Source organism: Lontra canadensis, unplaced genomic scaffold (genome assembly GCF_010015895.1).
Source record: "Lontra canadensis isolate GAN:19392208 unplaced genomic scaffold, GSC_riverotter_1.0 scaffold15, whole genome shotgun sequence".
Classification (NCBI taxonomy): domain Eukaryota; kingdom Metazoa; phylum Chordata; class Mammalia; order Carnivora; family Mustelidae; genus Lontra; species Lontra canadensis.
The window spans coordinates 16,313,264-16,337,155 of NW_022631009.1; the positions used below are offsets into that span (position 1 = coordinate 16,313,264).

At 43.8% G+C, this 23,892-nt stretch overlaps 1 protein-coding gene across 1 annotated transcript in view; it reads left to right on the forward strand.

Moving 5' to 3' along the window:
• The window catches only part of DPYS (dihydropyrimidinase), an 81,895-nt gene that overhangs the window by 37,173 nt on the left and 20,830 nt on the right, over nt 1-23,892 (forward strand). The window contains exons 5-7 of the mRNA XM_032858494.1: nt 677-833; nt 2,275-2,416; nt 4,738-4,880. Of these exons, the coding sequence (XP_032714385.1) occupies nt 677-833; nt 2,275-2,416; nt 4,738-4,880 (442 nt within the window). The remainder of the gene's footprint in view (nt 1-676; nt 834-2,274; nt 2,417-4,737; nt 4,881-23,892) is intronic.

Genomic DNA, 23,892 nt, shown 5'->3' on the forward strand with positions numbered 1-23,892 from the left:
AGAAGTTAGGACTGGAGTCCAAAACACCTGGCTTCAGATCCTACCTCCTCAACACCATCCATGTTCTGTTAGGTGCATGTAATACACCTGTAGAGAAGTTATTTATTTTCATCTTTCAATGGGGATAATAATAGCATTTGCCCCATAGGGTTTTTGAGATAAATTCATTAGAATGGCACACATACCAGCCAGCATTTGCTAGATTAGGCTGCAGTAACAGCTGAATCGGAAATGTCAATGGTCTCCAACTACTGAGATTTATTTCTCCTTCGGACTCATGTCCATCATGGGTTGGCACTAACTGTGTTCCATATTCTCTTCATCCTGAGACACAACTGAAGAAGCAACCTGTGGTAGTCTAAGGACAGAAGGAAGACTTGGCATGTGTTACTTCCTTTTGTATTTAATTGGTCAAAGTAGGCCATGGGGTCAAGCCTTGTGTCGGGGAGTGGGTATAATCATCTACCACAGCGTGCACTGCACCTGGGCAGAATATAGTAAATGCTCATGAAGCAGTAGTTTTCCTTTTTAAAAAATTCTGTCCATGAAAGGTGACTTGTGGTCTGGGATTCTTATCATCCTTTGCTAGCACAGAGAAGACGCATATTTATGTGTTTGTCAGGTGGTTCTCTTGAGAGCAAATGAAGGGACTGAATGCTTCCTTTGATGTTTCCAGGGAAAGTGGTCTATGGAGAGCCCATAGCGGCAAGTCTGGGCACAGACGGCACGCACTACTGGCACAGAGAGTGGCACCATGCAGCCCACCATGTTATGGGGCCGCCCCTGCGACCAGACCCCTCAACGCCTCACTTCCTCATGAATCTATTGGCTAAGTAATAATTTAACAAATGATTGTGAAGGGTTCTGCCAAAATAAGGTATCATAAGAGTCTTGGGTTTGAGTGGAGGACATCGTGTCTTACCATCTGACCTTCGTTGACCTCCATGCAGTATTCTGTTCTACTTGACGTGATAGGCTGTGAGGAGTCCCTCACCTGGGACCAAAAAAGCAGTGGCTTAATTATGATATGGTGTCAAAATCTCTCCCAGACACAGAGAAATCAGATAATTTTTACTAAAATTTCACTCTCTTCTAACTTTTTCCTCATCTTTTCTATCACCTATTGCCTGGAACCTAGTCTCTTCATGATGCTTTGTTTTTAATCATTCACATATTCTTGAATATTCTTCAATGGTGATATAACCCAAGAAGCAGATGTGCCTGTGTACATCTGATAGGTTATGATCTAGGGCAGAGCCACCGGAGGGGTGAAAGGCAAAATCCTGCCCTCAGAGAGGTTATCCCCATGAACGGCCATCCAAACTATTTTCAGAGATGCTACTTTCTGTGAAGTTATGATTACTTTTCTTGGAGACCCCAACACTCCCCATTCAGATACTAGACCCAAGTTAACAAAGGGTTTTTCACAACAAAAGTTCAAGAGTTCATTTACCTTTTTCTTTCAGCCTACTTCCTCCTTCACATGTCTACATCTCCAAGATTATTCACAATTCAAAGCAGGGCTCTCTGTCTCTGGTGACATGAACATCCTCAGCCAGTGTCCCATCTCTGCTCACCTCAATGTTGCCATTTGGCCAGGGGCTGCCTCTGTCCATGTGGGCCATGGAGGTTCATCTTTGTGTAGTGCTCTACTCGCAAAGAATTTTCCCTTACTTTATTGCCAGTGATCCTAAAATAATTATCATCGAGTACACATCATCATCATCATCAGTTTCTAGATAAGACTGAGCATTTGAAGGGCATCTGGGTGGCTCAGTTGATTAAGCGTCTGCCTTCGGCTCAGGTTGTGATCCCACAGTCCTGGGATCGAGTTCCGCATTGGGCTCCCTGCTCTGCAGGGAGTCTGCTTCTCTGACTGTCTCTGCCTATTTCTCTCACTCTTTCTCTCTCTCTCTCTCTCTGTCTGTCTTTCATGAATAAATAAATAAAATCTTTAAAAAAAAAGAAAACAACTGAGCATTGGACAAACTCATAATCATAGAACTAGCATGTGATGGAGTCTAGAACCAGTTTTTCTGACCTGAGCAGGATCTGGCTTCACACTTCTTGTAAGAGTATTATTTTCCAAAAGTGCTTCCTAAAATAGAGATGGGTATGGCTGAAATATGTGCTTGAAAAAGTCACTCATTATCCATTGCAGCTTTCTGACTTTCAGTTGAGAAGGGCATCAGAAGAACAGGAAAGGTTCTGGTAGTTTTCTTTTGATGTCTTTTATCTACTCATCCCACACTCTTGTGTGTTCTTCTTTTTCAGTGGTGATCTAACCACAACAGGAACTGACCACTGCACTTTCAACACTTGCCAGAAAGCTCTGGGGAAGGATGATTTCACAAAGATTCCCAATGGAGTGAACGGTGTTGAGGACCGGATGTCAGTAATATGGGAAAAAGGCGTGGTGAGTTTCACAGGATCCAGTTTGTTTTGTTGAACTCTTTAGCCAAGATCTGGCTCATTTCAGGACCAAAGTGCCACAAACCTTCATAGAAAAGCTTTGTGATTGTTTTTATTAGAGTGGAGACTGGGAACGCAGCACGGTGACCATCGCCACCCCATCTTCCAGGACAATAATAAAAAATCATTTTCATCTCTGCATAATTGAGTTTAGATGATACATTGCGTCATTATGCAGACATTAGGAGGTAAATTTAGATTGGGTACCTGGAGGATTCCTCTCTAAGTCTATGTTATAGCCCTTCTACTTGATTTCTTGTTTTTGAATCCCAGTTCCTCATGTATCACTCCTGTAAATACTTGGAATGATTGAAAATACATGAAGCATTTTTATTATGTTCGTATCTCCTTCTCATGAAATTTTTGTAGATGTCCCCTTTTGAGGATTTTTGTATATCATATTTTTGAAACTGCTGTATAAAGTCATATAAATAACAATCCAAAGCTTAGAAAAAGAAATTTTTTAAATGTCCATGATTTAAAAATGTCTCCTGGAGCATGGAGAAGAATCAGGTGGCTAAATGTTCATATGTTCACCTGTCCATCCACTTGACACGTGTAATTGTACGGATCAGTGGGGAGACTTGCCTGGTTATACCTGGGCCACCATTTTCATGTCATTCTCACCCATTTTTCAGAAGCCCTCCCTTAGATGACATTATCTCACACCTCAGAATCCCCTCGACATGCCATTCTTCCTAACTCTAATTATTTACCAGTTATTGTCAATTAGATTCCTAACATTTCTCCTTATTTACATCTTCATGTTGACTACTATAGTTTGAAGGCTGTCTCGGTTGGATCGTTGAAGTAGTCTCAAAGCTGGTGCCCCTCCGCCAGGCTCTTGCTTGCTTATACTATATTGCCTATGTTATCCTCTAGTACCAGTGCTGCCTTCCAAAAAACAAAGGACTATTCATGCTATTTTTTTCTTTAAAACCCTTTAACATTTTCCATTACTTATAGGATGACATTTGAATGATCGTTTACATGTAAGGATCTCTAAAACATCTCCATAGCCCTTTCTTCTGCTAATCATCTTTCAGCCCTTGGTACCTCTACCCTAACTCTAATCATCCCACATGACTCTTCCTCTCTTTCTCTTTGCTTAGATTTTCTTGCTAAAGGTTCAACCTTTTTCTCTGAGCTTGTGCTATTATAATGAGTATGTTCGTTAAAGCAAATTTCCATAATACAGCAAGTGTGTAAGTGACTTTTAAAAAATGGAATATTTCTTAATAATGTACAGAAACTGTGTTATTTTATGAAACATGAAGATGGTTGACTCATGGGAATATTACTCTCAGGTTGTGGTTCTTAATCATTTTGTGAGACATGGACACATTGGTAATTAAATAAACCTTATTAAGGATGCTCCTAACCATATAAATGTACATAGGGATAAGCTCTCAACATTTAAAAAAACAAATCAGGGGTGCCTGGGTGGCTCAGTGCGTTAAAGCCTCTGCCTTCCACTCAGGTCATGATCCCAGGGTCCTGGAATTGAGCCCCGGATGGCATCAGGTTCTCTGCTCAGTGGGGAGCCTGCTTCCCTTCCTCTCTCTCTGCCTGCCTCTCTGCCTACTTGTGATCTCTGTCTGTCAAATAAATAAATAAAATCTTAAAAAACAAAACAAAACAAAAAAACAAAATCATACGGTTTTAGAAAGACCACATTAATCTACAGTATGTCCATATTAAAATCCCTTATAATAGACTCCATGATTATTGGTTCATGTACATTTCAGTAGCACAAAATTTGATCTCTTGAGTTGATTTTTCCTCTTTCTAAACGTCTTGTCATCTGATTTAAAGGTCTCTCTTATTTTAACTTTATAATATTTTACTTGTTGTCTACATGATCATCTCATCATTCTTAGGTCAACAGTAAATAAGCCAGATCATAAATACAGTAGGGAGTGGTAGTCAACTCTAAACAAAAATTGAAAATACTATTGCCAACATCTAGCTGTTGTCTGTGTGATTCTGGGAAGGATGGAGAAAATTAGTGAAGGGTGGGAGTTAAGTTTAGGCTTGTGAAAAGTTATCTTCAGGCTTGTGTTAACCCATCATCCCCATCATTATCATTATGATAGTTTAAGGCTCACCAGCATCCCCAGAGGTGTTTGGCTCCACAGTGTAAGAAATTAGGTGCAGTTCTGTTGGGTTCTAAGAGATACAAGTCTTACACTTTTATTGATAGGAGATGTTTAAGTATGTGGTCATTAAAACACATGCATTTTCTTTCTTGAACTGTTTTTACAGCATAGTGGTAAAATGGACGAAAACCGGTTTGTGGCAGTTACCAGCACAAACGCAGCGAAGGTCTTCAATCTCTTTCCAAGAAAGGGAAGGATAGCTGTGGGATCAGATGCAGACATTGTGATTTGGGACCCAAATGCCACCAGGTAAGTCTGCGTTCTTGTATTTTTTGGCTTCTCCATGGAAAAAAAACACTAACTTGCAAAGAAATTATTTATTGACCTCAATCAGACACTTCTTATTAGGTGATTTATTTACCCTGTGTTTTGAACTTGTGCACAAGATAAGTGTGTGTGTGTGTTTAGAGATTTCATCTATTTATTTGAGACAGAGAGAGAAAAAGAGAGAGTAACGAGTGAGGAGGGGGCAGAGGAAGGAGAAGCAGACTCCTTCCTGAGCAGGGAGCCTGACACAGGCTTGATCCCATGACCTTGAGATCATGACCTGAGCCAAAGACAGACTCAACGGACTGAGCCACCAAGGCACCCCATGATAAGAGTTCTGATGTACAAATATTCCTTTGTTTTCCTTGGCATAGAGGATGCAAAAGTTGTGTTGCTTCCCATTCCCTGGAGATGCATGTGTGTGTAAAACCGATATGAATTTACCACTCCGGTGGTAAGCTTGGCAAACACCCCAGTTCACACGGAGGAACGGTATAGAGAACAATGAAGAAAAGAGGAGGCTTAGTTTGAAAAGGGCTGACTTGAAAACTCAAAATAATTATAGCCTTTTTAAAGCTTTCAGATAGAAAAATTCCAGCACAAAGGATGTCACTTTTAGTTAGCCAGATTTTCCGGTTGATTTCATCTTGAGCTTATCATTCCCAGTAGACTCCAGCTTTTTGTTTCTGATTTCCATAATTCTATGTTAATATTGCGGATTTGGCAATTTCCACTAACTCAGGAAAGCATTGAATAGAGAGGCTGAAGCCCTGGTAATTTCTCCTTCTAAGATACTAACAGAGACAACACCTGCATCCGAATTTGTATCTTCTATAACCTTCACATTTGTATTGGAGAAAATCCCACATACTATAATGTTCTCTGTGCGTGTGTGCGCGTGTGCGTTGAGGGGGATACATGAGGTCTTCTACCTTCACTGAATAGGCATTTATTCAAGGTCTACTGGGTTAATTACTGTACTAAGCAAAAATCTCTATTTTCTTGGAGGTGCTATTGTCACAAGGGCCCAACTTTGATTGAAATGCTCCTAGGTACCTCTGGGGAACAGAAGATGGAAAAGCACTAGGGCTACCACTGCTATGAGCTTAAAAATAAGCCTCCGATATTTCTGTAGAAAATGCTTGTCTTTTGTAGTTAAACATTCTCTGGGCATCCATTGTCCCAACTCAGGCACCAGTTCATGTGGTGGGCAGTCCCACAGCCATCGCAAACATTAGTGACCGTGTACCAGCCTGTTGCCGGCTTACGGTCTCGCAGGTCAGTACATGGTGATATGAACATCTTATTTACATAAATGTCCTAAGATACCAACAAGGCAGAGCTCAGGGTCTTTGTTATGATGCTAACAAGGAACTATTGCTTATTTAAGGATTAAATATCTGGTGGTTACATCCTCAGGCCCCTGTCCCTGCAGAAGAAATGAAGACAGATAAAATTAAATTTGGGGCAGCTTCTCCACAAGACTAGAAAAACTGTCCTTGGGAAGACAAAGGGGAAAAAAAATTTGCTTGGATTTGGATTGGTGTGCGGATGAATTGAGCATGCTGTGTTTAGAGAGCTCCTGATATTTTAAATATCACTCTACTCACGCTATTGTACACCCAGCAGGAGCCCACCCAGCGTCATTTCTGCTGTAATTCCAACGATTTAGTCTGCCCCAAGTACTGAGACAGATAGAGCTTTTGAAATGATTTGTGGCTTAAGGAGATGATGATTCTTAATCAGGAAACCTCAAAAATTTTGAAAGGGAGAAAATGATCACACAGAAGAAATATTTATGAAAAATGATGTTTTTGAAGCATTGCATCTGGGAGAGTCCAAATAATGATAATAATTAGCAACCATTTGCATTTGGACAGTTCTCAGTGGTTTTAAAAAATGCTCTGCTAGGGATGCCTGGGTGGCTCAGTTGGTTAGGCTGCTGCCTTCGGCTTGAGTCAGGATCCCAGCATCCGGGGATCGAGTCCTACATCTGGCTCCTTGTTCAGCAGGGAGCCTGCTTCTCCCTCTGCCTCTGTCTGCCACTCTGTCTGCCTATGCACACACACACTCTCTCTCTCTCTCTGACAAATAAATAAAATCTTTAAAAAAAAATGCTCTGCTATCTGAAACGTGACTTAACGAGGTAAGGCAGATAGGACTCTCCCTTTCGGCAGTGGGAAAACTGTAACACAATGGCGTCTGTGAACAGTGGCTTTGACTTTGCAGACTTCGATGTGTTTCACGAGATTTGGCACCATGCTATCTCCCGACACCAAAGCAGAGCACTTTCTCCTGGATGTGCCTGTTCATGGTCTGTGGTTTTCTTATAGTCAAGTGGACCAGTCACAGAAAGAGTTTTTGAATTTAATTCTGTTCTCTATTATTCCTTTTCAAGGTGAGGGAGAAATAAAAAAATAGTCAATGGAGTGATCCAACTTCATTCCTACTAGCGTCAAGAGCCATGGCAGGCCGTTCCCCGCAGCTCCCCTTTTTAACCCTGCACCTGGCATCTGCAGCAGGACCCACCTTAAGAGCCTCCTTGGCTGTTTCCATTTGTGAGGGTGACCCCAGCTCAGGGGTAAAGCATTGTCTTCCTTAGACAACCGGACAAAGAGAAATGACCTGCACCTACGGGTGTGAATAATTCACTTACTTTATTTCCACATATATTGTTGCTTGGGGGATATTTATAGGCTGTGATTATGTCTCTTTGAGTCACGTTTTTAGACGATATAAATTTAGAGCACTTTCACACAACTTTGTCTTGCCCTTCCTTTCCCATTCAGTTGTTGCCGAAGAGTGCATAACGATCCAGAAGAGTTTACTTCTTATTTTTTCAGATCTGTCTATTACCTGCTTCACGGCCTTTGTTTTTTCATCCAAGAACTAACTAACTGAAGGTCAAACTAAAAAGTTTCTGCGCTTTTAGGTTTCTTTTTCTCTCTCTGTGTTATCAATTCTCTGGTATTTCTTAAAGGAGACTTGTCCTTCACCTGATGGCAGTCATGGTAGCAGAAAATGAAATATTTGCATTTTCATGTATGTGTCTGTGGGATACAGATATGCACTGACATTTAATTACCAGCACTATGACTTCTTCACCTACATCTGCTGATCACGTCCACCTAGGCATGAGGCTAAATGAAAACACCATGGCCTAAGCACCTGCGGTGTGGGTTCTGTGTCCCGGCTCCATCCGTGCCAAGCGGGGAACCCAGGCATGTCAGTTACTGTCTCTGAGTAGCCCCTCTCTCTTAGGTAAAGTGAGATTATTAATAATTGTTATGCTTACCTCATCAGCTTTTTGTTCGTATCACATGCAACGATGTGTGTGAAAATGTGTCTAACATAAGAAAGTGTTCCCCAGGGTCAAGGTATGCACTGTCCTGGTTACTTGCTGTTTATCTAGCTGGGCTGGGGTCACTCTCTCCTGCCCATCTCCCTTTCAAGGTGTTCTCAGGTATCTGCCTGAAGTTTCCAGGAGGCCAGTGAACCAGAAGCTTCTATTTGTCTGACCTTCAGATTCTTTTAAAAAACTGGAGTCCTCTTTGTTTTTCTTTTCTTTTTTACTGTCCTTTTGAAAAATAGAGAAATATACATCTTTCCTTGGCAGGATATACTGAAAGGATCCAGCCCCCTTTGGGTTGCTTTGAATTTCGTCCTCATCTTGCTTCTTCAACCCTTTAATTTAAGAATTTTCTCTAAGCCACCCTCAGAATGGTTTGCAGTCTCATGATTCATCCTTTTCAACGTGAAAATTGCAGAATGTGGGAAACCGGAGAGAAGGGGCAGTTAGAGAGGAAGCTTCAGAGAATAATGAACCTACAAGGATATTTGAACAAGAAGAAAGTGCATTTATAGGTGCTTCCTATCAAAAGAGAGAATTTTGGGGACACGGTCTGCGGATTCCTTATCTGGGTCGATCATAGCTTCAGCTTTCTCTATTCTTGGCCCGCCTGTTAGGAGAAAGTCGCTCATCTGGGCTGGCTGTTCCTGACCAAACTTTATGCTGATGACCTCAACGAGGACCTTTCTGAGGCATGACAATATTTTTAACTTTTTCTAACTGCCCATCCGCCACCCGGAGCTTCCCCCCACCTTCGCCACCGGCCCGTCGCCATGGGAGTCTGCTTCTTCCCACCTTGCAGACTGAGCTCCGCTGTCCACTGCTCATCCGCTCCCCAGACCCGACCATGGTCTTTAGTCACTGCCTTCCTCCCTCGTTAACAGTCTTGACGTCAAATCCAGTTTTTAAAATAAATCTTTCCTTTCAGAATACTTTTGGATTTACAGAAAAATTGCAAAGATAGTACAGAGAGTTCCCATATAATCCACAGTCAGTTTCCATTATTATTCCTGTGGTAGGTTTTTTGTAATTAATAAACCAATACTGATATGTTATTATTAACTAGGGTCCATGCTTTAATGAGATTTCCTTAAGGTTATTTTATTTTATTTTATTTTAGAGAAAGGGAGAGAAAGTGCGAGCACCCGCAGGGGGAGGAGCAGAGGGGAAGGAAAAGAGGGAGGGGAAGGCAATCTCCAGCCGACTCTGTGGTGAGCGTGGACGCAGTCCCAGGGGCTGGGTCTCATGACCCTGAGGTCATGACCTGAGCTGAAACCAAGAGTCGGTGACTTAACTGACTGAGCCCCCAGGGCGACCCAGTGTTTCCTTAGTTTTTACCTAATATACATTTTCCTGATAGGGAGCCATCCAGGACACCACATGACATTCCGCCGCCGTCATGTCACTCTAGGCTCCAGTGGTCTGTAAGTTTCTCTGACTTTCTTTGTTTGTGATGACCTTGGAAGTTTGGAGGAGTCCTGGTCAGGCATGTTGTGGAAGGTCTCTCTGTTATGATTCTTCTCATGTTTTCCTCGTGATTAGCTTGGGGTTATGGGTTTGGAGAGGAAGGCCAGAGAGGTAGTGCCATTCTCCTCCCATCCTCCCAAGGAAACATGTTATCTATCAACAAGACTAAACATGAAGGTGAGAGAAACCAAAGGCCTGGGAAGAAGAAGCTAAGGCCGGAGGAGATTACGTGCGAGAACAGGTTCAGGCCGTGGGAGGAAGCAGGAAGGTGAGGAGGTCGTGGGCTGCCTCTCTCCAGGTTTAATTTTATTACAGACAGAGGTGATTTTAAACAGAGCTCCTCTAGTGGAAAAGCATCATTTAATCAAACGAATACAATGAACGTATCTATAAGGTGTTTTTTTTTTCCTTGAATGACACTGCATTTTATTTTACCTACTTAGTTTTGATTCCAGCTGAAGGCTGGTGATGTGAGGGCTTCCCATCCAACCACACCAACACAGGTGGGCCACAGTGTTCCTTTGAAATTTCTAGAAAGATTTTAACAAAAACCATCGCCCCGCTGACCAGGTAGTATCTCAAAGGAGAGCCGCATGCATCTCTCCCCAGAGCCTGAAGGGGGCACCCACAGCCCACACTGAGACCCAACCGGGCCGTTTGAGATGCTGGTTATGCAAGGAGCCAGCCTCTGGAGAATGGATGTGTTTGCTAATGATTTTTGGCTTTGTGGTACCTAGATGTTTCCCTCTTTTTCTAAATTCTCATTATTTATTAATGGCATGTAGAAATAAGTCTGCTGGCAACACAATCTGTAATCTTAAAAGTGGACTGCATTCTAGTTACCGAAGGCGACCAGAGCAGAGAAAGGGGATGGAGAGTGCCTTTAAAAACAAACAAACAAACAAAAACCCCCAAAACGAAAAACCTGTGAAAAGCCAGATGATTCCAGAATGAGAAATCTGACCTGTGGGATGAATAGTGAGAGAGAATTGGGAGTGGGAGCCTGTAGAGAAGGTTTGGCCGTCCTAATGAGAGATCACCTACGACATTACCAGCCTGTAAAAAGTTCCTGCAAAAATCAGCTGCAGAAGCTCTTCTGTGTCATTGCACAATAGAAACAACCTGCCTTTGGTGCATACGGAGCTTCCACCTTTTTCACAAGTAAAAAGTCTGCTGCATTCAGCTCGATGGCTCCTCGAGCCCGTGTGTCTGTTGGTTGTGACAGAGATGCATGTCCTCATGCTTGGCTCCTTGGGTCAAAGATTCAAATTGAAGGCCACATTCCTTATCTAAATGTTTGGTTCGTTTCTGTAAAATATTGTGGTGCTTAGAGTCAAGGGGAAGAAATCAGGCGTAGGATTTTTCATGGAGTGTCAAGAGAGAATCTTGTGGCCTCATGTGGTCAAGACGGAGACCCATCAAACTGGCCAACTTGTTAAAAATCATATTGGAGAGGATGGCATGTAAGTTACTTGCCAGCTCCTGGCAGCAGCCGTAACTCACGTTCTGGCAATTTGAGACTATCCTATGAGCTTCAGTTCTTCGGTATTCATTAACTAGCACTTAGTTACCATGGCAACGTTCCCTTTTCAGTATTTATGAGCTGCAGGATCTCTCGCAGCATCCCTAGCACTCGAACACACGGCTACCACGTTGCATGCCGCGGAACATTTAATGAAGACTTCTAGCTGGACCGTATTCTGCCAGCCAGGCATGCTTTGCTCACAGCTATTTTCATTTATTATTTTTTAACTCAATGATAGCAGGCTTTGACCTTGAATATACCATTCTTAAAGGCATCGTGCCGTCTCTCCTGCTTAATTTCCTTCCCTTTCTCATCGAAGATAGAGACAAATGAATTTTACTTTATATTCAATGAGGAGTAATGACTTGCTGCCTATCCAAGGGCCCCTCTAGATTCTGGAGGGGGACTTGCATGTGCATGAAAGCCGGGGAAGAATGACTACTTCACCCTTGGGTAATGAGGGTTGTGGAGCGCGGGAACAAAGAAGAGGTAAGGGAGAAAGTATGCTTTGGCCAGGAGTGATGGCTTCTGCTTATGGCTGTTTTATCAGCGACTATTTCACGGAAGCTCCAGGAGTTTTCCACTGAAGGGGCACACTGGGCATCGTTGGACTAATTGGTACACTTCACTGTTCCGCCGCCTCCAAGGAAGCACGTGCGCACACACATATCAGCTCACACTCACGCCCATGCACATAAACGCAGCAACTGCATTTCTGCTTATCAAAGTCAGTCAGCCTGAAGACTCTACTTGTAATGCCTGTTTCTAAGTGGGTTTATAACTCCTCCCCCAGTTCCCAAAGGCACACCGTGGCGGTCCTTATGTGTGGGAGGAGAGAGTGGGAGGCCCAGGCCTCGTACCAGGTACGTGGGTGGAAATGACAGTTTATGCCGTGGTCGTTCACTGTGTTGCCTCACGTCCATTCCTGGAGACCACATGGTGTGAGGGTAGGATTGTCCCGACTATGCATTGTACAACTACGGGGGCACCCTTCCCATGGTGGTGACCATAGGTACAGACAGTAATTATGACTGTTTTCTGGCAGATGATAGCAATGTGTCTTTTTATTTTTGAAGATTTTATTTATTTATTTGAAAGCGAGTGAGCAAGAGAGACAGAGAGCACAAGAAGGGGGAGCAGCAGGTAGAGGGAGAGGGAGAAGCAGGCTTCCCGCTGAGGAGGGAGCCCAGCATGGGGACTTGATCCCAGGGCCCTGAGATCCTGACCTGAGCCCGAGACACACGCTTACCAACTGAGCCACCCAGACACCCCCGACAGCAAAGGATCTTGAGGAATAAGTATTTTCTGCTAATCCACTCAAGATCCTGCCCATCTCCCTGGTTCCTGGGGGCAGGAGGAGAACCATAGTGTAAAGCTAACGGCTTCGGGGTTTAATTCCTTTCACTAACTAGATGTGACCTTGGGAATATTACTTAATTTTTCTGAACTTAGGTTTCTTTATTTGTAAAATAGGGATGATGGTAATGATGGCATTTATTTCATAGTATGGTCATAAGTATTTAAGATAGTATGATGAAAAAAACAAAAATAACTGAAGTGCTAGGTTCAGAGTTAATGTTCAGCAGTGCGTGGCACACAGTAGATGCTCAGTTAGTAGTAGTAGGTGGTAGTGGCAGTAGGTAGTCAACTTACTGAATAAGTGGGAGCTATTATTAACTATGGCTGTGATTCAGAAGCCCTTGCAGTAATGCCTTATTTCAGACATGACCAAAAGATACTAGAATTCTATTTAATCTAAAAGTTCCATCTCCTTTGTGTCTTGCACACATTCAGTTTTTACCAGGAATAACTAAAATGGAGAAGCTTGGATGGATTCTTTTGGCTGAGATAACATGATTCAAGGAGGACTCTTACGTGCCCCCACAGCTGACTCTTTGAAAAATTGTTTGCTGTGAAACTGTTCCAACCAACCACCTAGGATTTATTTTCTGGCCTTCAGAAGACATTTGCTTTTTAAAAAAAGTTTTTGACTATGCAGGCAGAAAGCTGGTTTTGCTGATTACAGATGGGTAAAATTTTAACCACTATTTATTTCAGCTTGTTTATTTAAGCATGTTCTTATGCAACTGAACCTTTCAAGTGAGCTAGAAAATGATTTCCAGGGACTTCACTACTAATAGTGGCTTTTTTTTTTTTTAATTATAAAAGAAAAGCAGCTTAGGAACAGAATGATCATTTGATCATTGATCATTTGCCTTGGCCAGCGTAAGCACAGTTTATTTTAACCATTAGGGTAAAAAAATAAGCACGAAGGGGAGGTGGTTGTGTAAAAAGCATATAGGATTTCTAACCAAGAACTACTGTATTTTTCTTCCTACTCAACATACATTGTCTATTTTTCTGTCTCAGCATTTGCCTAACTTATTAACAGCTGCATCCCTAGGTTTCAAAACAGTGCTGGTACATCGCATAGAGGAGCTCAATAGTTATTTATTGAATGAATAAACCAGATACTAATAGTCTTAGGCCAGTGAGCCAATGCGTGATTTAAACATTTTGTTTGGGCTTTATCTGTTCCCTGAACTGGTTTAAGATCGGTTTTACATTACTTCTTTTTGAGTTAAAGGCAAAAAAAAATAATTCTTGGCACTTTTGCCTTCTTCTTCCCCAAAGCGGTGGCTGGCAAGGATGTGTTCTAGAGTCAGTGGCCAGTAGCGTTGCCAGAACTGGCCAGGAATGTGGCTTAAGCCAGGTTGGATCCTTCAGTGGGTCAGACAGTTCTGATTTTTGCCCAGACTCACTCTTAATTCTGGCCACTTATCTTAAAAAACACGGGAACCTTGGTTATAGAGGAAACAAGAAAACAAAGCAAAAATGAATCAAAAGAAATTTAATATCCGTACCTGGAAAGAATCCCAGGGTCCTTATGGTTTTAAAGCACAGCAAAGAGCCATGGCTTTTTACAAAGGCCTTTGGGGAAGGCATCAGTAAAACTGCGCCCTTGCTGTCAGAAGAAGATCACAGTGGAAGTCTGTTTGAAGGCAGTGAGTGATGTAAGGAAGGGCACTCTTTTCTAACGGCCTGAAAAAAACTCCTAAAAACTTAATTGAAGCTGATCTGCCTTCTCTTTTTAAGAGCACAGGTTCTCAAAGTATGGTCCCTGGGCCGGCAACATCAACATCATTTGGGAATTTATTAGAAGTGCAAATTCTGAGGCAGGGCCCCAGGCCTACTGCCTTGGAAACTCTGTGGGTAGGGCCCAGTGCTCTGGGGTTTAACAAGGATTCTAGGGGATTCTGGTTCATATCCAAGTTTGAGGACCACTGGTTCTCATAGAATTGGAGAAGGCTTTGGGATTCATAAAGTGCAATTAACTCTAGGCTGTGCTTCATTACTACCAGTTTTAAGGAAGTTACTACCTAAGCAAACTGTTCAGTCTTGCCTGGGATGGCTGTAATTGTTAGGATGTTTTTCCTTTTTTGCATTAAAAATGACCCTCTTTCGAGCTCCTAAAATGTTTGCCTCTGGAGCCATGCAAAATCTATCTATGTTCTCCTAAGGTCATTCCTTCATTCACGCATTCATTCAAATATTTGAAGAAAGTCATTGACCTCCGATAAGCTATGCCATCCCCAAATAAGCATTCTGAGATCCTTCAGTAGATCCTGAGGCCCATGATGAGCAGAATCTAAATGTCCTGATCTCCTTCTTTTCACCCTTCTCTTGACACACGCTTGTCCGTGTCCTACAAAGATTTAAGTCTGAGATCTGGACATGATTCTGCCTGGAACACCACGGGAGCAGGAACATGCGAGGCGGGTTAGTTTCATACTAAATGCTTTCCATTTCCTTTATTACGTTTTTTAGGATGCACCTTATATGATTGCCATTTGCAGGTTAAAAACAGTAAAACGGGGGCACCTGGGTGGCTCAGGCATTAAGCATCTGCCTTCGGCTCAGGTCATGATCCCAGGGTCCTGGGATTGAGCCCCGCATCAGGCTTCCTACTCGGCGGGAAGCCTGCTTCTCCCTGCTTATGTTCCCCTCTCTCTCTGTGTCTCTGTCAAATAAATAAAATCTTAAAAACAAAAACAAAAACAAAAAAACAGTGATGTGTCAGCATTTGCAAGAGTTCCAATAATATCTTACCACATTTCTTCAGTTGACAATTTAAAAACTGGTATTGGGCCTTCCTCTCGGATGTTTTTGCTGAAAGGACTAGGATTCTACTCAGTGACTGCTTTCTGTATTACATTTTAAGTCCACTTGAGCAGAGAGTAATTTATAATGTCTAATATAATTTATAATGTGGAACATTATAATTTATTGTAACACTCAATGTTGTAATAATTTTTAAAAGATGCAAGATTTAATATAAATAGAAAGTACAAAAAATAATGCCCTTGTGTATTCACCCCCCCAACAACTAACTTGGATCCTGGATTTGATGTTTGTTACTCCCGTGTGTTTCTATTTGTACTATATGGAGATGCAGTCCCAGACCATTATGTATATATACATATATATAATTTTGTGTATCTTTAGCTTTATATGAAGTGTCTTGTACTGCATATATTATTGTGTGACTTTCTCAATACTATCTTTCTGGGGATTAGCCATTCTGAAATATGCAGGTTCTTTCATTCATGTTCACGGCTGTATAATATTCTGTTCTGTATAATATTATGTTCTTTGCTCAGGAAGTTTAAGACATTTACGGTCTCACTATTTCAGACACTGTGTACATCCCTGTATACATGTGTAAGGGTTTTTCTAACACATCCATCTAGCCCCTTATTTCTTTGACATCAAATAGTGTCAAATTTAGTCAGTAGAAGCATATAAAATCCTTGATTTTTGAAACTAAATGCAGATCTTCCCGTTTGTCCCCATCACATTTTATCTTGTCCCACCTTCGTTTACTCGATTATTTAAAAAACCAGATATGGGGCCCTGCCATGACCCAGAGGCCACAGGAAGTAGCTGAAGACAAAGTGAATAAGGCATAATATCACTTTTTACCCAGCGTGGCAAGGGCAGGGTCAGCGGAGAGGCAGTGGCCTTCCTTTTTGCTGCAGTCATTGATTCTCGAGTTGAGAGTCTTACATTTCAGTATTAGCTCTCACTGCGGGAGAGATGTCCTCACTCTTACCCTATATCATCGGAGATGAAGGAACGTGCATGTGTGTGTGTGTGTGTGCGTGTGTGTGTATTCTCACAGAGCGATGAGCTGGGAGTGCTGAGTGAGCTGCCCGTCTGCCTATGAATCCAAGGTCAGAGCTCCCTCACAGTTCCACAGGGCAGCAGATGGCATGCTCTGTCCTTGGTGACAAGCATGTACTTGGCTGGCATGTGGCATGGGTCCTTGCAAATCTGCCAACGCTCCTGGACGTCACTCCCCAGCACAGTCTGGCTGGCAGTGGGATCCCCTAGACACGAGATGACCATTGACTTGTTCGTTTAAAAGACTTCGTGTGCCTATGAACACCTACTCAGCGCCCTCCTGGCCGAGTGGCCTTTGCACATTGGGGTGAGCAGGGGAAGGAGAGTCAGGAACGTTAGGTTTACTCTGCAGCTGCAGTCGGAGTCCTAGGAAACCGCTTGCCTAATTTCCTTTGTCTAACTTGATTTCTTTTTGGCAGGGAGGCAAATGGATCAATATTGTTTTTTACGCCGAGATTCTGTTGCCCGAAGGAAATTTCCCATCAGTTCAGTGTGCCTGCCATGAGTCCTGTAAATGGGGCTGCGTGCTGTCTGGGCAATAAGGGGCCTCCCCGGATAGGCACGCAAAGCCAGCCATCTGTGCGGAGCCCGCCCAGAGCGCTCTTCTGGATGGGGTCAGACAGGTTGCCCCTCTCAGGCGGAGCTTGGCATTTGTGCTGGGCCCTTCTGCTCATGTTTCTCTGGCCACAGTCCCATATGGACAGCTTTATTTTATTTTATTTTATTTTGTTTTGTTTTGTTTTGTTTTTTAATGTTCTGCAAAGCCCATTTCTCCCTACCTTTCTTTGTATCTTTTTCTATATTTGGCGCATTCTCTCCCTCTCCAAAAGTTCTTCAAGGTCGTTTCTTTACGTTTCTGTTATATTTTCTTCCCATCTTACTTCTCCCCACCCCCCCACCCCCCAAACTGTGGTTCTGCCCTTTTCTTATCACCAGCAGAGGGAAATGCTCCTACTTTGCTCTCAGTTTCATTCTCTTATCAGGCATTTAAGGAAAGCTAGGATTCTGGAGACAGAATCACGAGAAGACATTAGCCACATGAAAAAAAATGGAGCATTTATCTGTGTGGAAGGGCCGTTGAATTCCTCATGTGGTAGGGGGAAGAAAGACAGTACTAATCAGTTGTCTATGAACAAAAATTTATCGCGTGCTCGCTCTGTGTGTAAGAAATGGCATTGCTCAGTGCTGTGGGGGACATAAATAAGGGTGTGACATTGGCCACCAAAGAGGCTGCATTCTGGTTGGACAGACAGCATATACACGTGGGAAAGGAGAAATAACTCTTGGAAGAGGAAAATAAGAACAACTCCACACAGCAGTTCAAGAAGTGGGAAGGGTCTCATGTGCTTCATGCCCCAGCAAATTTGTCATCTTAATAACTCTCCTGAGTTGAGGTCATCAAGACCTCCCCGAAGGCTGGGTTGGGCTTGTGAAAAGGCTTTGAATTAACTGCATCCTTGGGGTGGCTCTGGTCCTGGCCGGATTGCCAAGGGCTTTGCTTGTTAGTTTGAGTAGAGGTTTTCTGAGGCAGCACGTGTCATTGGATGGTTTTGAGTGAGAATTTGGCTTGATTGGAATCTGTGCTTCCTGATTTATATGTGGCACAAGTAGAAACTGTTATTTGCAGGGTGCGTGGTAGCATGGAGAATTTGGAGACCAAGAGGAGAAAGCAGCATTATCAGCTGGTCTTGGTTTGGCCCGAACTTTCCCAATTTTAGCACTGGAAGTCCTATATCCCAAAAAATCCTTCAACTTAAGCCTACACCAGACTGCTTGTCTGCCACCTGGGAGGGTGTTTTGGGTCACAGGTGATGAGCCTAGGAGCTCTACCCACACCTAGTCACCCTGGGATCTGAGCGTTTTGATCCTGCATTTAGGCTCATCGGTCGGGAAAGTCTTATGACCCAGTACTTTAGCGTAATGATGCGCGGGACTGGTTGGAATCTGAGAGAATGGTCAGGAGGCTGGTGGACTCTGGCTTAAGGGGATGAGACCTCAGACAAGATGATGGCAACAGAAGTTGGGGGGGGGAGAGGAATTGACTTAAGATATTCTCCCCCCTGTAGGGAAAACTCTTCCCCAACAATTCGATGAAAGACTGGAAATTGAATGAAGTAGGTGAGTCAACAACGGCTTCATTAATTTATGACCCAAGCATGTATTGAGTGCCAACTGAGTGCCATACCCTGTACTCAAAGCTGAGTGAGAAATGACTTCCCCCTAATGTAACTCAGGACCTAATTGGACTGGTAAAAAAAATATTCCACATAACTATCGTATAGAGTAATAGATCAAGGTGTATGGCCCAGGGGTTGAGGGGCATGGGATCTAGATCAGAACCAGATCACTGGATTCAAATCCCACCTATGCCAGTACTATCTGCATGACCCTGGATGGGTTCCTCACCTCTCTGAGGTCAGTTTCCTACCCGTAAATGTAGGTATGCTGACACAAATACCAGCCTCTGGGGGTTGTTGGAAGGAGATGATACCTTCAATTTGTTGTGTTGGCATACAGTAAAACTTGAAGAGACATTAATATCATTATTATCATACAAAATTATAAGACAGGAGAGATTTACAAACTAGCAGGCAGGTATCAGAGTAAATGATGTTTGTAATATGGGAATCTAGAGGGACAAAGTCTTAGAGGAGTCCACAGTAGTCCCAGAATTCCAGTTTGTCTCGTCAGTCACTGTTTCACTCCTGTTTATAGATATATCCTCCTTTGCACATTTAGGGTGTAACTGGCAGGTCAGTGAGGCATAGTTGTCGCTGCAACTTGCACAGGAAGCCCTAGACATCAGGTTGCACAGGACTGTTGAACATTTTTCAATGTCTGAATTCTCCAGGAAGGGCCCTTGTGATAGCCCCACCACCATTTTTTTTTCCTTAAAATTTTATTTATTTGACAGAGAGAGCACACAAACAAGGGGAGCAACAGGCAGAGGGAGAGGGAGAAATAGGTTTGCGCTGAGCAGAGAGCCCAATACAGGGCTCGATCCTAGGACCCTGGGATCATGACCTGAGCCAAAGGCAGATACCCAGATGCCCTACGGATTGGGCCACCCATGTGCCCCTGTGTTAGGCCATTTATCCAGATTTCCTATACTTGGATAACTTTATAGTTTTAATTCTTTTTTGATTTTGCTATTTTATATCCAGATTTGGGATTATTTCCATTGGGCAGATTATTGAAAGTGGAATTCCTGTATCAAAGTGTGTGCAGGTTTAAGGGCTCTCTGCATACATGGTTTCCACCCCCAGGGCTCCTCACCAGCTCTGGACACAATCCTTTTTTCCCCTTTGCTTTTTGTTATTTTTGCAAGTAAAAATTGTTACCCTCAGCTACAATATATTTGAGCACTAGGGAAGTTGAATTCTTTTTCATGTTTATTAGTCATTGGGTTTTTTTTTTTCCTTATAGAGAAATAATCTGTTCATGCCCTTTGTTCTTTTTGCTTTTGGTAACATATTACTTGTCTCTTTATTTAAATAGTCTGTCGTATTTCTTGTGAACTCCCCGGAGTTCTTTTGAGGAATAAATGCCATCATCATGTGAAAGTGCTTCACAGAAACTGTAAGGCACTCTCTCTATATTATTGTTATTAAAAAGTTGAACTTGTTCATATATTAGTATCAAGTTCATGACAAACAGGGCCTTGAAAATTCAGAAATAGGCATGATGGGAATGTGAGCTTCATTTAGGAGGGGATTTCCATCAGTTTTATTCCTTGCTGCAACCCCGGGGCCTAGAACAGTGCGTGGCATGGAATCAGTCAGTCAGCTGGTAATCAACAGATGTATGTTGGTAATGACTGGTAATTAATTGTAGGTTGGCAAGCAATAAATGGATGTTAAATCAATGAGTATAAGATAAACACATAGATGGAAAGGGATTTCCTACAACATTCCACCAGGATGACGTCTTCAGTTCACTTTCTTTTTTGCCTCAAGCCGGAAGTGTAGTCGGCCAGGGGATCGGAGCTTGGAAATAGTGGTCTCACTATTCTGGGCTTAGGAAACTCATTCCTTAGAACCCAGCTTTCTATGTGGTAACATTGTAAGCCTAATTAGCAATTCTTACCTCATTTATTTAAGTGATAAACCAGAGAAAAGAAGAGTTTAATGACCCAAGTATGGCTTTCAGCAATATGATAAAAGACCCAGGTTGTGGTTTTGTTTTTCCTACGAGAGCATTAGTTCCTAAATACAGCACCTCTGAGTCCCCACATCCCTCATTTGTTGTTTTCTGGCACCTGTGAGAATAGACTGCACGAAGTCTAAAAGAAAACATGATGGCATTCCTTAAAATTGATTCATTCTTTGGTTGCCTATTTTTGGGGAAAGGTTTTGCACAGAGATTTATGCTGATGAGTATATAATCTCATGTACAGACTTATCTCCTACTACCCACCCACCCAGGGGCCTGGTACCGTGTGCTTTTCTACAGTGGTTCCATTGTGTTTTTATCTTTAATTATCCTACCACACATTGTGTTTTCCTTTCAGAGTGCTTTCATATTTCTGGAAGAAGAGGCTGCAAGTTTTCATATAAACTCACATTTCATTCAAGACCCGTGTCCTGGATGGACCTCTTCTAGTGGGAGGCGCTCGGTAGTGGTTAAACACTTAGTCCTGAACTCTGATGTTTGCTGTTAGGTGAGTTACTCAGCTTCCTTGAGCCTCAGTGTCCTCATTTATAAAATAGATATTTAAAAGCAGCCTGCTTCCATAGGGCTGTCAGGAGGATTACAAAAAATAACGCAGGAAAAGAAGCTAGCATGCGGTTTGACGTACAAGCCTGCGGTAGATAGAAACTGCCGCTGAATGCTCCTTGCTTGTTGTCATGTGTTCACACTGGGGACTTGGCCATGGCTCCCAGTCCCCAAGGAGCTGTTAGTAAATGTAAGAAAAGCAAGTGACCACGTCAAAGACGAATACTTTGGGATAGCAAAAGAGAAGGAAAGAGAGCTCCCCGCCAGAGGTTATCCCAGAAACAAGCCACCCCACATCTATCAATCAGGGCTCAGGTGGAGAAGGAGAACCACCTGGAGATAGATCTAGATACAGACACTTAGAGACACACATGCACATAGACGCATGTGTATCTAAGCGTGCGCGCGTGTGTGTGTGTGTGTGTGTGTACACATATGCACATGTCTATACAGACGGATATAGACAGGCAGGCACACACACAATATATGTATAATTTGACCTCCCACAACGGTAGGAGCTGCACGGTGTCCACAAGGCTGTGGTCTTTGTGTCTCAGGCTGGAGTCTGAAGTCCAGAGGGCGGGCGGTTGCGAGGGCGAGATGGGGTAAAGCTACAAGAGCGAGGACCAGGCGGAGCCGTAGCACAAGCTGGGCCCCGTGGGCAAGATGGAGTGAACCTGGTGCCCATTCTTGTTGCCTCTGCCCTGGGCGGTATGGTGCACCGGCCTGCCATCGGTCCCAGGACGGAACACACCCCCGCCCCAGAGTCTGATCTGCTGAAGGAGGCGGGGCAGGGGGGCTGGGGTCCGCTCGCACCTGGAGAGGAGCCTGCAGATCACGGGAGCTGCAGGTGCTTTCTGCTTCCTTCCCACCCTCCACCTTTTGAGGCATAGATGCCATTCCCAATGTGGGTATCTGCTTCAAGGTGAAGACACCGGGGGTCAGAGGGGTTAGTCATTCACCCCAAATCACAAGCAGAGCTAGGCTTCAGAGCAGGCCTGTTGACTTCTGTCTAATCCCTTAAACACGGCAAAGTTACAGGTTCCCAAAGAGCAGGGAGGGAAGGGGCCCCTGCAGCGCAGAGGCAAGCGGACTCTCCCTGTGCAGAGGAGTGTCGGGAATCAGACCTCCTGGGTTCATAATGGGGCCTCTCCTCGGATGGACAGTGTATCCTGGAGCAAGTGGCTTATCCTCGGTTTGCTTCAAGTACCTCCTCTGACCCTGGGAAGGTTAGCAGTTACGGTCAAGTGTGCCACTGGCTGCCCGGCCCCAGCTTCTCAGCATCCTCCTGTCCGTGGGGTGCGGAGATGCCCTTGTAGTGATGATGTCACCCCACGGAGCCCACCCCTGTGACCCGACAGTGCTTCCTAGAAACAGGTGCCTTTTGGGCTGGGTCACATCTGAACTGTATGATCTTATGGCTAACTGGGACTCTGGGGCTGTGCTTCCCCCTCGGACAGAGCCCGAGAAGCGCTCTTTCTGCCGAGGTTCCATGAACCGCCCACGTGCGCCATGGCCAAACCAGGTGGTTAGCCGCCCAGTTCTTGCCCAGATGGAAGGTAGATAGTTTCTATTAAAATCCCAAGGGTTCTGATAAATTTTAATGAGTGAAGAACATAGTGCTTTCATTCTCTGAGCAGGCGGGTGGGGGGTGGTCACTGCTGGCCTGGGGTGTGGTGGGGAGAGGGTAGAGTGGGGGTTCAGCCTGCTTGTGTCTTATTTCTGGCCTTACCCCTTCTCAGTCATGTCACTCCTTTCTCAGTCTCTACTTCCTCATCCGGTCAACAGAAATCATCGTGTGGCTTGTTGGGAGGTTAAGTGAGGCTATGCTCATGGAAATACCTCAAATATGGCAGATGCTTCGTGGGCAGTGAGGAAATCTGGAACTTTCTGGGATGGGCAGTGCTGTCCCTGTGCCCCACAACTTTTTGGTCATCTTTCTTGCCTTCTTTGCACTCTTTTTATTATTTCTTTGTTTTTGTTTTTCTCCTCCTTCTCTCTCTCTCTCTATCTCTTTCGTTTCTGGCCTTTTGTTCTTTTCTTTTTGTAGTTATTCCCATCCCCCCCCACCCCTAACCCCCCCCCCCCACACCCAGTCAAGGGTATAGGTCTTCCAGATCTCTCAAGAGCCTGGGGTTTTGTTTTGGGGGTTTTGTTGTTGTTGTCGTTGTTGTCACGGGAGGCATTTAGAGCAGGAGTCAGCAAACTCCTTCTGTAAAGGAGAAGACAGTATTTTAGGCTTTATGGGCCTGAGAGTCTCCTTTGCTACTATTCAACTCTGCCATTGTCGTACAAAAACAGCCATAGAGGGGCGCCTGGGTGGCTCAGTGCGTTAAAGCCTCTGCCTTCAGCTCAGGTCATGATCCCAGAGTCCTGGGATCGAGCCCTGCATCCTAGAATGGAGCCCCGCGTTGGGCAGTTTGTTCAGCGGGGAACCTGCTTCCCTTCCTTTCTCTCTGCCTGCCACTCTGCCTGCTTGTGATCTCTGTCTGTCAAAAGCAGCCATAGAAAATACACAAAGGAACAAGCAAGGCTGTGTTCCAGTAAAACTGTATTTATAAAAACAGGCTGCAGATCTGATTTGACCTGCCAGCTATACAGTTTTCCAACCCCTGATTTAGAGTTTTGGAGATTAAGACTCCTCTCACTGAATGCTGATGTCCTCTGATGGACATTCTGGACCTCCAGTTCATGCACGGGCACTGAGGAAGCCTTTGGTACTTCCTTGGCTCTCAGTCCTGCTTGTTCACAGC